At 38.5% G+C, this 13403-nt stretch overlaps 1 protein-coding gene across 1 annotated transcript; it reads left to right on the top strand.

The window, feature by feature from the left end:
* The first annotated feature begins 8168 nt into the window (after positions 1-8168).
* LOC114226043 (olfactory receptor 8B8-like) lies at positions 8169-9122 on the top strand. Its single transcript, XM_028125942.2, has one exon. It carries the CDS (start codon positions 8193-8195, stop codon positions 9120-9122), a length of 930 nt encoding a protein of 309 aa, XP_027981743.1. The 5' UTR covers positions 8169-8192.
* Positions 9123-13403: the final 4281 nt, after the last annotated feature.

A 13403-nucleotide genomic window follows, 5' to 3' on the forward strand; every position in this document is an offset into this window, starting at 1 on the left:
CCATTTCTTTGTGTCTTCTTCAATTTCTTTCCTGAGTATTTCATAGTTTTCTGAGTACAGATCCTTTGCCTCTTTGGTTAAATTTATTCCTAGGTATCTTATGGTTTGGGGTGCAATTGTAAATGGGATCGACTCCTTGATTTGTCTCTCTTCTGTCTCGTTGTTGGTGTATAGGAATGCCACTGATTTCTGTGCATTGATTTTATATCCTGCTACTTTACTGAATCCCTGTATGCGTTCTAGCAGTTTTGGGGTGGAGTCTTTTGGGTTTTCCACATACAGTATCATATCATCTGCAAAGAGTGAGAGTTTGACTTCCTCTTTGCTGATTTGGATGCTTTTGATTTCTTTTTGTTGTCTGATTGCTGTGGCTAGGACTTCTAATACTATGTTGAATAGCAGTGGTGATAGTGGACATCCCTGCCACGTTCCTGACCTTAGGGGAAAAGCTCTCAGCTTTTCCCCATTGAGAATGATATTCGCTGTAGGTTTTTCATAGATGGCTTTTATGATATTGAGGTAGGTACCCTCTATCCCTATACTCTGAAGAGTTTTGATCAAGAAAGGATGCTGTACTTTGTCAAATGCTTTTTCTGCATCTATTGAGCGGATCATATGATTCTTGTTCTTTCTTTTGTTAATGTATTGTGTCACGTTGATTGATTTGCGGATGTTGAACCAACCTTGCAGCCCAGGGATAAATCCCACGTGGTCGTGGTGAATAATCCTTTGAATGTACTGTTGGATCCTATTGGCTAGTATTTTGGTGAGAATTTTTGCATCAATGTTCATCAAGGATATTGGTCTGTAATTCTCCTTTTTGATGGGGTCTTTGTCTGGTTCGGGGATCAAGGTAATGCTGGCCTCATAAAATGAGTTTGGAAGTTTTCCTTCCATTTCTATTTTTTGGAACAATTTCAGGAGAATAGGTATTAATTCTTCTTGAAATGTCTGATAGAATTCCCCTGGGAAGCCATCTGACCCTGGGCTTTTATTTGTTGGGAGATTTTTGATGACTGCTTCAATTTCCTTAGTGGTTATAGATCTGTTCAGGTTTTCTAGTTCTTCCTGGTTCAGTTTTGGTAGTTGATACATCTCTAGGAATGCACCCATTTCTTCCAGGTTATCTAATTTGCTGGCATAGAGTTGCTCATAATATGTTCTTATAATTGTTTGTATTTCTTTGGTGTTGGTTGTGATCTCTCCTCTTTCATTCATGATTTTGTTGATTTGGGTCCTTTCTCTTTTCTTTCGGATAAGTCTGGCCAGGGGTTTATCAATCTTGTTAATTCTTTCAAAGAACCAGCTCCTAGTTTCGTTGATCTATTCTACTGTTCTTTTGGTTTCTATTTCATTAATTTCTGCTCTGATCTTTCTTATTTCTCTTCTCCTGGGTTTAGGCTTTATTTGCTGTTCTTTCTCCAGCTCCTTTAGGTGTAGGGTTAGGTTGTGTATTTGAGACCCTTCTTGTTTCTTGAGAAAGGTTTGTATTGCTATATACTTTCCTCTCAGGACTGCCTTTGCTGCATCCCAAAGATTTTGAAGAGTTGTGTTTTCATTTTCATTTGTTTCCATGAATTTTTTAAATTCTTCCTTAAGTTCCTGATTGACCCATTCATTCTTTAGTAGGATGCTCTTTAGCCTCCATGTATTTGAGTTCTTTCCGACTCTCCTCTTGTGATTGTGTTCTAGTTTCAAAGCAGTGTGGTCTGAAAATATGCAGGGAATGACCCCAATCTTTTGGTACCAGTGGAGACCTGATTTGTGACGTAGGATGTGATCTATTCTGGAGAATGTTCCATGGACACTAGAGAAGAATGTGTATTCTGTTGCTTTGGGATGGAATGTTCTAAATATATCTGTGAAGTCCATTTGGTCCAATGTGTCATTTAAAGTCTTTATTTCCTTGTTGCTCTTTTGCTAGCATGATCTGTCCATTTCCGTGAGGGGGTTGTTAAAGTCCCTCACTATTATTGTACTGTTGTCGATGTGTTTCTTTGCTTTTGTTATTAATTGGCTGATATAAATAGCTGCTCCCATGTTAAGGACATAGATATTTATAATTGTTAGAACTTCTTGTTAGATAAGCCCTTTAATTAGGATATAGTGTTCTTCTTCATCTCTTATTTACAGTCTGTGTTTTAAAATCTTATTTGTCTGATATAAGGATTGCCACCCCAGCTTTCTTTTGGTGTCCATTAGCATGGTAAATAGTTTTCCACCCCCTCACTTTCAATCTGGGGGTGTCTTTGGGTCTAAAATGAGTCTCTTGCAGACAGCATATTGATGGGTCTTGTTTTTTAATCCAATCTGATAGCCTATGTCTTTTGATTGGGACATTGAGCCTATTTACCTTCAGGGTAACTATTGAAAGGTATGAATTTAGTGCCATTGTATTGCCTGTAAGGTGACTGTGACTGTATATTGTCTGTGTTCCTTTCTGATCTATGCTGCTTTTAGGCTCTCTCTTTGCTTAGAGGACCCCTTTCAATATTTCTTGGAGAGCTGGTTTCGTGTTTGCAAATTCCTTTAGTTTTTGTTTGTCCTGGAAGCTTTTTATCCCTCCTATTTTCAATGACAACCTAGCTGGATATAGTATTCTTGGCTGCATATTTTTCTCGTTTACTGCTCTGAAGATATCTTGCCAGTCCTTTCTGGCCTGCCAGGTCTCTGTGGATAAGTCTGTTGCCAATCTAATATTTCTACCATTGTAGGTTACATATCTCTTCTCCCGAGCTGGTTTCAGGATTTTCTCTTTTTTTCTGAGACTCGTAAGTTTTACCATTAGATGTCAGGTTTTTGACCCATTATTATTGATTTTGAGAGGGTTTTTCTGTGCCTCCTGGATTTTGATGCCTGTTTCCTTCCTCACATTAGGGAAGTTCTCTGCTATAATTTGCTCCAATATACCTTCTGCCCCCCTCTCTCTCTTTCTTCTTCTTCTGGGATCCCAATTATTCTAATTTTGTTTCGTCTATCTTATCACTTATCTCTCGAATTCTGCCCTCGTGATCTTGTAATTGTTTCTCTCTCTTTTTCTGAGCCTCTTTATTTTCCGTCATTTGGTCTTCTCTATCGTTGATTCTCTCTTCTGCCTCATTTATCCTAGCGGTTAGTGCCCCCATTTTTTATTGCACTTCATTAATAGCCTTTTTGATTTTGACTTGGTTAGATTTTAGTTCTTTTATTTCCCCAGAAAGGGTTTCTCTAATAACTTCCACGCTTTTTTCAAGCCCAGCTAGTATCTTTAAAGTCATGATTCTGAACTCTAGGTCTGACATCGTACTAATGTCCGTATTGAGTAGGTCCCTGGCTGACGGTACTACCTCTTGTTCTTTTTGCTGAGGTGATTTTTTCGTCTTGTCATTTTGTCCAGAGGAGAATAGATGAATGAGAGAACAAAATGCTAACAGGTTAACAACATCCCCAGCAAATATACTCTATACAAATCAGAAAAGACCTGAAACCAGGGGAAAAGAAAGGGAAAGAACGAAAAAAGAATGAGGAAAAAAAAAAGAAAAAGATAAAAACAAAAACAGAACAATACAAAAAAAGCAGAATATGATCAAATATGATCAGGCTAGTGTATAGATCAGTGCCACACACTAGATTTTGGGCGTATTTTGGTCTGTTAGAAAAAAGTGCCTCCTAAAATTTAAAGGAAGAAACACATATATGTTCAAAATAAGGGTTGATACAATGAAGGAATGGAAGATGATTGTGAAGATGAAAATTATACAAGATTTTAAAAAGGAATTGATAAGATAAGAAGTTCTTTGAAAAAAGAAAGAAGATTAAAAAGAAAAAGAAAAAAAAGGGAGAGAATGTGATCAGGCAGGAGACTAGAATAAAGCCATACCCTAGTGATTTAGGGTATATTTTGATCTGTTAGAAGAAACTGTATCTCAAAATTTTAAAGAGAGAACAACTTATATATATATATGCCAAAAATAAGGGTAACTACTATGAAGGGATAAAATATGACTCTAAAAATGGAAAATAAAAAATGTTTTTTTAAAAAAGGGATTGATAAGATGTTGGTTGAAAAAGGGAAAAAGAAAAATTTAAAAAAAAACAGTTAAAAAAATTAACTTTGATGAACTAATGAATCATGGTAAAAAAAAGCCATGAATTCTATGTGCAATATTCCCCTAGCGCTGGAGTTCTCCCGTTCTCCTTGATCGGTAAACTTGGTCTTGGCTTGCTGGCTGTTCCTGCTGATCTTCTGGGGGAGGGGCCCGTTGCCGTGGTTCCCAAATGTCTCTGCCGGAGGCGGAATTGCCCCGCCCTTGTGGGTCCGGGCTAAGCAAGCTGCTCGGGTTTGCTCTCAGGAGCTTTTGTTCCCTGCAAGCTCTAGTACAGCTTTGGAGGACCAAGGCAAAAATGGTGGCCTCCCAATCTCCACCTGGAGGGACTGAGAACTCGCGGCCCCACTCCTCAGTGCGCCCCCAGAGAAAAGCAGTCACTCCCATCTCCCTGGTCTCTGGCCGCACTCAGTGCTCACCTGGCCTGTGACTGAGCGTTTCTATCTCTGGCACCCGACCCCGTGTGGAGTCTCCAAACCCAGCAGATCCCTGCGGTGCATTCCCGCGCCGCTCCTCCTGGGGGAGGAAGGGGAGTCTCCCCGGCTCTGCCGCTTGTTGGGTCCCTGCTGGAGGAGCAGTAGCCCGACTGGGCCGCGGATCACAGTTTATGGCCACCCCGAGCTGAGAGCCCGCGCCACAGCTCCGTCTCTGCAGCCGCTTCCCCGCTCCGATACCTGGGAGCTCTGCTGCACTCCAGGCACCCCCGGTCTTTCTGTGACCCTGAGGGTCCTGAGACCACACTGTCCCGCGAGGGTTCCACCCCCAGATTAGCCACTGCAGCGACGTCCCTCAGCCGAGCCGGCTTCTAAAAGTTCCGATTTTGTGCTCCGCGGCTCTAGCACTTGCCAGAAGCGGCCGACGAGGCCCCCTCCCCCGCCATCTATCCTCCCGAATATCACCTCGGATTCACTTCTCCGCACGTCCTACCAGTAAGTGGTCGCTTCTCTGTTCAGAGAGTTGTTGCTACTCTCCTCTTTGATCTCCTGTTGAGTTCGTAGGTGTTCAGAATGGTTTGATCCCTATTCAGCTGAATTCCTGAGACTAGACGAAATCCAGGTCTCCTACTCCTCTGCCATCTTGCTCCACCCTACAATTTTCTTTTTTTGTGTGATAAAATCTTTTCTTATAAGAACTTCTTTGGGCATTATTTTTGACAACTGTGTGATGATAATTATTTGGGAATATTGAAAAATTGATATACTTAGGCATAGGGGAAACACTGCTTAAGAGACCAGAGGTATCATAAAGCATGATGATTAAATCGGAACCAGCTATCACAGTTGTAATTCAAGTTTACAGGTGATTCAGCAGCCAGTAAATTTGTGTTGAGTCCCCAAATATAGGGTTAGAGCATTTTATGTCTCACTTGCTTATATAAGCATTTTTCCTGGAAATTGGTATAGACCTGAGTCTGAAGGTGAAAGTCAGGTCAGCTAGGTTAAGTAAAGTGGAAAGTGGATAAGTAGTTGACCCTTGGACTTGTGTGTGTGTGTGTGTGTGTGTGTGTGTGTATTTATTATGTAATTTTTCTTGATTTTACCTTACTATAAGTAAGTCACAGTATTGGAATGTTGCCATAATTTGTGATTTTTTCAGCCTTTTTTTATTTGAATATGCTTCCTGTTTCTTTCTCACTCTCCTACTGGGGTTTCTTAAATGCATACATTGATCCACTTGGTAGTATGCAATAAGTACCTCATGCTTTCTTCACTATTTTTCATTCTTTTTTCATTTTGCCCTTCTGATTGAATAATTTACAGTGACGTTTAATCAAATTCAGTGATCTTTTGTTTTGTTTAATCTCATTTGGTCTTGAGCCCCTGCTGAATTTTTCAGGTCAGTTATTGTATTTTTCAGCTCAATGATTTCGGTTTAATACTTTTAAGTTTTCTGGCTCTGTGTTGAAATTTTCTCTTGGTTGTGTATTATTCTCGGACTCCAGTGAGCATCTTTATGACAGTTATTTTGAATTCTCTGTCAGGTATATCACATACTTTTATTTTATAGAGGCAGTTTGTGGAGATTTCTCTTACTCCTTTTTGGAAAGTATTTCAATCTGTCTTCATTTTCACTTACTCTCTGCATTGGTGTCTGCACATTAGACAAATGCCCATCTATCCTAATATTCATGGTCTTGCCTTGGATTCAAGAAGGTATCACCAATATGCCTGATCAGAGACTTTGGAAGCCTCTCAAGTTTGTGCAGTCTAATTCTCTTTCTTTTTTCTTAGTTGCTACCTAACCCCCGCCCCAGGCATCCACTGTGGGCTGAGTTGCATCTGTGATCTAAAACAAGCAAGACTGAGGCCAATTCCTCAGGTAGCTCATAGATAAGTTGGGTTATTAGCGTGTGGTGCACATTTTCCCCTCACCCTAGAGAAGTTGTAGGAAAGGGGTTTTTAATTGCTTGCTCTATACTGAGCCTGGGTGAGGAACTCTGGTGACTTCCAGCACAAAACACCATCTTTTTTGTCTCTCTCCCCGGGCAGCTAAAGTATGCTCTGTCCTGTATCTCCTCTGCCTTCTGACACAGACTATCTAGAAGCTAGTCTTCTGGGCACACCTAATAAATGTTGGGGCATTGGACACATGATGTATTTCTTTTCCTCCCCAGGAAAAGCCAGAAACTGGGGGGTTGTGTCCCAATTTGAAGGTGCTGTGCAAGGAAAATGTTACAACAAGAGGATATCTAGAATTTCCCTAACATTTCCAATATGACTGGATTCATTGTTTAACTGAGAACAGGACTACCTTAACTACTGACTGGATTTCTTATAAAGAGAATATGTAGGTGAAACATTTTTGAATCAGGGTGTTCATGGAGGGTAGGTTCTAGAGCTTCCTCTTCTGCCATGTTGCTGACCTGGAAATGGGAATTTATTTTTGGCTCCTCTCAGGGGATGTCCAATCCCTACAGTGGAGCATAACCTTGAGTAAAATTTTGAGTCCCTAAGGAATTAGAGACACATTCTGGTCCTTTGTGTAAATACATCCCCTCAAGACCCATTACCCCAGAAACCATTCCCTGTGGAAGAGACCGAGCAAGCTTCTGCCCTGTTTATAACTGAGGACATTATATCATTACACTCACTTTAAGTCTTCTGTGATTTACGAAGTGGCAAAAATGGTAATAATAAAAGCTGTTTATTTTGGTCTGCTGCTTGAGAGGACACATAATCAGAAATTGTTATCTGTGGTTCAGAAGGATTTCTAGAACTCCTCAGAAATTAACTGTGGGCTGCATCCTCATAGAATCAAGGGGAGAAAAGGTACAGAGACCAAATCTTCCCTTTCAGGACCACAGGGGTAATACCGGTAAGGAAGGACCAAGGTGTTCTTGCCTAAGGAAGGTGAGTTTCTGAATTCCATTTATATTCATGTCTTCCTTTTGTGATGGAAGTCCAGACATCTAAGATATGCCACTTTTTTCCGGTTTTTGCAGTCCTCAGACTCAGATGAAATTGAAAGAAGGACCTGTTTGAGGGGAGGGTGGTGGTGCAGGGAGGGTTCAGAGACATTATTAGGTTTCAAGGATGAAATATATTGGTCAGTTCCATGGACAGAACTCTCACTTTTGTACATTTATGGTTTTTACTCTGTGACATGGGGCAGGAACTCAAACTCCCCTAGACTCTGGTCCTTTATTTTTGTATTAGGACAATGTTCTTCATTCCCACAACACCAATCCAATCCCCATTGGAGGCCAGCACCAGGTTGGTGGGGTTGCTGCCTCTATTTTACTGGTTAGGGGAGGGGTCATGTGGTCAAAGAAATGAAATGAGAGAAGGTGATTCTCTCCTGGTCCAATCTTCTCCCTTAACCTTTGGTTTTCACAGCAGCCTGTTGGCATATAGAAGCACTGGCCTTCATACTGTAGGCCAGTTTTTGAATGCTTTTGCTTATAAAGCTTATTAAGTCTCTAATGAGGGAATGTCCAAGTAACTAGGGTCACGATAATAGTTAAGCATTTTCTGTCGGTCCAGGATGGGCTAGTCTCCCGCATTCCCAGTACAAACCCAACTCCCGTGAGAAGAGATATGGTGGGAAAAGTTGAATTGTTCTCTGTGTAACTTTTCCTCCTGTGTTCACAGATTCCCTTGGAGAAGAATGACTCCTGGAAATGCTTCTTTTGTGACTGAATTCATTCTGGTGGGGCTAACAAACCTACCATATCTCCACCTCCCCCTGTTCTGCTTGTTTCTACTGATGTATGTGGTCACCGTGTTGGGAAATATGTGCTTGATAACTCTAATTGGGCTGAATTCACACCTCCACACCCCCATGTACTTTTTCCTCTTCAATTTGTCCTTCATAGATCTCTGTTACTCTTCTGTGTTTACACCCAAAATGCTGACTAACTTTATATCAAAGAACATAATCTCTTACAGGGGATGCATGACCCAGCTTTACTTTCTCTGTTTTTTTGGTATTTCTGAAGCTTATGTGCTGACATCAATGGCCTATGATCGCTATGTGGCCATCTGTAACCCACTTTTGTATAATGTTGTCATGTCCCCTAAAGTGTTTTCCAGCCTTATGCTTGGTTCGTATTTGATGGCATTTTCAGATGCCACAGCTCACACAGGATGCATGCTGAGGCTGACCTTCTGTGATGCAAACACCATCAATCATTATTTGTGTGATATCCTCCCTCTGCTCCAGCTCTCCTGCACCAGCACATACATGAATGAGCTGGTGGTTTTCATTGTGGCAGGCATCACTGTGATTGTGCCCAGTGTCATCATCTTTGTCTCTTATGGTTTCATCCTCTCCAGCATCCTGCGCATCAGCTCCACCAAGGGCAAGTCCAAAGCCTTCAGCACCTGCAGTTCACACATAGTTGCTGTTTCTCTCTTCTTTGGATCAGGTGCATTTATGTATCTTCAACCATCCTCTGCTATGTCTATGGATGAGGGAAAAATCTCCTCTGTCTTTTATACCAATGTGGTTCCCTTGATGAACCCCTTCATTTACAGCTTGAGAAACAAAGACATTAAATGTGCTGTGAGAAAAACTTCAAGTAAGCAACAGTTTTGATCAGAAACCGTGTCGTCTCTGTAGTTTGTTATACAGAAGCAGATTCTGTGTGTTTAAATAAAATACATTGACTTGCAACTTTGTTTGCCTATTTTTTTCCTTAACATGGTAAAGGAAGTTTGAGTCTTCTATTTTTCGTCTCTATGAAGTAGGTCTTCTTTTTTTCTTCACCTATACCACAATATCTTCTCCACCTCTTTGTTCTGTTTAGTAATAACATTAACTAAGAAACATGTTGTCTTCCCCCCCCCCCCCAGTTGTCATTTTGAACTCACCCTCCCTTGGAACATGATGGGTAGTCTTCAAAGTTGAATTAGGTACTAGTAGCACGACATTTTATTATTGGGTGTGTTTTTACCTGCCACTTGGTATTAGAAGCATGTTTCAGATATTCCGTTTGTACTTCCATTTTCTGTCCTCCAATTTTCAAGAATATGTCTCCTTTAAATGCCAGAGACTTAAGATTGTGTAAAGACAATCAAGGTTGATCCATTTTGCCTATGTAGACATTATGTATCAAATGTCTTTTATTTTTTTAAGATTTTATTTATTTATTTGACAGAGAAAGACACAGCGAAAGAGGGAACACAAGCAGGGGGAGTGGGTAAGGGAGAAGCAGGCTTCCCGCCGAGCAGGGATCCTGATGCGGAGTTCAATCCCAGGACCCTGGGACCATGACCTGAGCTGAAAGCAGACGCTTAATGACTGAGCCACCCAAGCACCCCTCAAATGTCTTTTAGCAGACTTTTATTTTTTACCTTTATACAGCCAAACCAACACATAACTGATCATCAAAATATATTTATTGTATGGATGGGAAAGTGAAGCTTGGAGTAGTTAGATTTATCTAGTCACACAGCTACATAAAGTAACAGTTATCCTAAATTCTTAGCCTTCTCATTTCAATTCTACTCCTCTTTGTAGTCTGTTTTGCTCTACTTTATTCTTTTTGTTTGTTTCTAGTTTTTATTTAAATTCCACTTAGTTAACACACAGTGTAATATTAGTTTCAGGTATAGAATATCATAATTATCACTTATATACAACACCCAGTGCTCATCACAACCAGTTCCCTCCTTAATCCCCATCACCCATTTAACCTATATCCTCATCCACCACCCCTCCAGCAATCCTCAGTTTGTTCTCTATAGTTAAGGGTCTGTTTTATGGTTTGTCTCTCTTTTAACCTCCTATTCTTTTGTTTTGTTTCTTCAATTCCATATATAAGTGAAATTTATATGGTATTTGTCTTTCTCTGACTAACTTATTTCACTTAGCATAATAATCTCTATCTCCATCCAGGTCATTGCAAATGGCAAGATATCATTCTTTTTCATGGCTGAATAATATTCCATATTTTATCTTTATCCATTCATCAGTCAATGGACATTTTCGTCCTTTCCATAATTTGGGTATTGTTGATAATGCTGCTATAAACATCGGGGCGCATGTATCCCTTTGAAACATTATTTTTTATCCTTTGGGTAAATACCTAATCGTATAATAGTGGATCATAAGTTAGTTCTATTTTTAATTTTCTGAGGAACTTCCATACCATTTTCCAGAGTGGCTGCACCAGTTTGCATTCCCACCAACAGTGTAAGAGGGTTCCCATTTCTCTGCATCCTCTCCAACACCTGTTGTTTTCTCACTTGTTAATTTTAGCCATTCTGATAGGTGTAAGATGATATCTCATTGTAGTTTTGATTTGTATTTCCCTGATGATCGTGATGTTGAGCATCTTTTCATTTGTCTCTTGGACATCCATACGTTTTTGGAGAAATGTCTATTCATGTCTTCTGCCCATTTTTAACTGGGTTATTTTTTGGGTGTTGAGTTTGGTAAATTCTTTATAATATTTTGGATTCTAATCCTTTATTAGATATGTCATTTGTAAATATCTTCTCCCATTCAGAAATAGCCTTTTAGGTCTTTTTTCATTTTTTACTTTGCTGTGAAGAAACTTTTTATCTTGATGAAGTTGCAATAGTTTATTTTTGCTTCTGTATCCCTTGCCTCAGGAGACATATCTAGTAAGAAGTTGTTATGGCTGATGTCAAAGAAGTTTCCACCTGTGTTCTCCTCTAGGATTCTGACGGTTTCCTGTCTCACATTTAGATCTTTCATCCATTTTGAATTTATTTTTGTGTATCATGTAAGCAAATGGTCCTGTTTCATTTTTCAGTTTTCCCAACACTATTTTTTGAAGAGACTGTCTTTTTTCCATTTCATATTCTTTCCTGCTTTGTTAAAGATTAGTTGACCATATAGTTGAGGGTCCACACCATACTGTCGTGATCACTACAGCTTTGTAATATAATTTGAAGTATGGAATTGTGTTGCCTCCATCTTTGGTTTTCTTTTTCAAGGTTGCTTTGACTATTCAGGGTCTTTTATGGGTCCATACAGATTTTAGGATTGTTTTTTCTAGCTCTGTGAAAAATGCTCTTGGAATTTTGATAGGGATTGCATTAAATGTATAGATTGCTTTGGGTAGTATAGACATTTTAACAATATTTGCTCTTTCAATCCATGAGCATGGGATGTTTTTCCATTTCCTTATATGAAAAACTCACAGCTATTGTCATCCTCAACTGGGAAAAACTGGGAACTTTTCCTCTTTGGTCAGGAATAAGACAGAGATGTCCACTCTCACCACTGTTATTTAATATTGTAGTGGAAGTCCTAGCCTTTCAGCAATCAGACAACAATAAGAAATAAAAGACATCCATATTAGCAAGGAAGAAGTCAAACTTTCACTATTTGCAGATGCAATGATATTCTAGTAGAAAACCTGAAAGACAACCAAAAAATTGCTAGAACTGATATACGAATTCAGTAAAGTCACAAGATCAAAGTCAATGTACAGTAATCTGTTGCATTTCTATACACCAATAATTAAGCAGCACAAAGAGAAATCAAGGTATTGATCCCATTTACAATTGCACCCAAAACCATAAGATACCTAGGAATAAGCCTAACCAAAGAGGTAAGTGATCTTTACTTTGACAACTTTAAAACACTTATGAAAGAAATTGAAGGTGACACAAAGAAATCTTTTAATATTATCTTTTATTTTATTATTTTAAAAATGTCTTGCTTAGAGGAAACATTTTTAATTTTGATAATGTCCAATTTAACTATGTTTTATTTTATGAATGTTTCTTTTTTTATCATGACGTAGAAAAATTTCCCTAAGCCTAGGTCACAAAACTTTTTCTTTTTTTTTCTTCTCTTGTAAAAGTCTCAAGGTTTTATGTTTTACATTTATAAATTATGTTTATTATCTATCATGTGTGAAGTAAGTTGTAGATTTTTGTGTAGATGCCTGTTTTCAGGTTTAGAGAGTTCCCTTTTACTTAGGTATTTTATACAAAATAGTAAACTCAGATTGTAATTTATCCAATATTTTTCTGTATTTATTTAGATGATCATATAGTTTTCCTAATTACTCTTTTGATATGATGAGTTACTCTGATTGATATTCAGATATTAAGCCAGGCTTGTATTTCCATGGTTAAACATTAGTTTTCATGATATATTTTTACTTTTATATATTTGGATTCAATGTGCGAAAACTAAAAAATTACATCTATGATTATGAAGAGCATTGGTTTACAGTTTTCTTGTAATGATTTTGGTTTTGGTATCAGTGTATTACATGTTGTATAGAATGAATTTTCATGTTTATCCTTTTTAATTTTTACAAGGGATTGTGTAGAATTGTATTATTTCTCCTAGAAATGTTTGGAAGGGTTAACAATGCAATTATCTAGATAGACCTAGTGCTTTTTTCATGGGAAAGTTTTTAACTGAAATTTCAAGTTCTTTAATAGATAGAAAGCCACTGTAGATACCTACTTCTTAAGTAAGCTTTGGAAGCTTGTGTGTTTCAGCAAATTTATCCATTTAATTGGTTGTTAAATTTATTAGCATAAATTTGTTTTTTTTTTTAACTTTCCTTTTAAGTCTGTAGGATCTGTGGTAACAACCTCTTATATTTCTGTGGTATCAGTAATGTGTGCCTTTCTCTTTTTGCTTAGTCAGTCTGGCTAGAGGATTATCATCTTAACTGATCTCAATAACAGAGGTTTTAGATTAATTGATTTTATATATTGTCCTTTGTTTCTTACTTTATTGCTTTTTGCCCTTACATTTATCATTTAATCTTTCTGCATATTCGGGGTTTATTTTTTTTTTGAGGATTTATTTATTAATTTGAGAGAGAGAGAGCAAGAGCATGGGGAGAAGGGTAGAGGGAGAGAATCTTCAAGCAGCCTC

The sequence above is a fragment of the Eumetopias jubatus genome, unplaced genomic scaffold (genome assembly GCF_037043125.1).
Source record: "Eumetopias jubatus isolate StellerSeaLion01/CBP00866 unplaced genomic scaffold, mEumJub1_p1.0 scaffold_13, whole genome shotgun sequence".
NCBI classification, from domain to species: Eukaryota; Metazoa; Chordata; class Mammalia; order Carnivora; family Otariidae; genus Eumetopias; species Eumetopias jubatus.

Coding starts and splice junctions, on each gene's coding strand:
- LOC114226043 (XM_028125942.2), top strand. CDS start 8,193: ATGACTCCTGGAAATGCTTCTTTTGTGACTGAATTCATTCTGGTGGGG.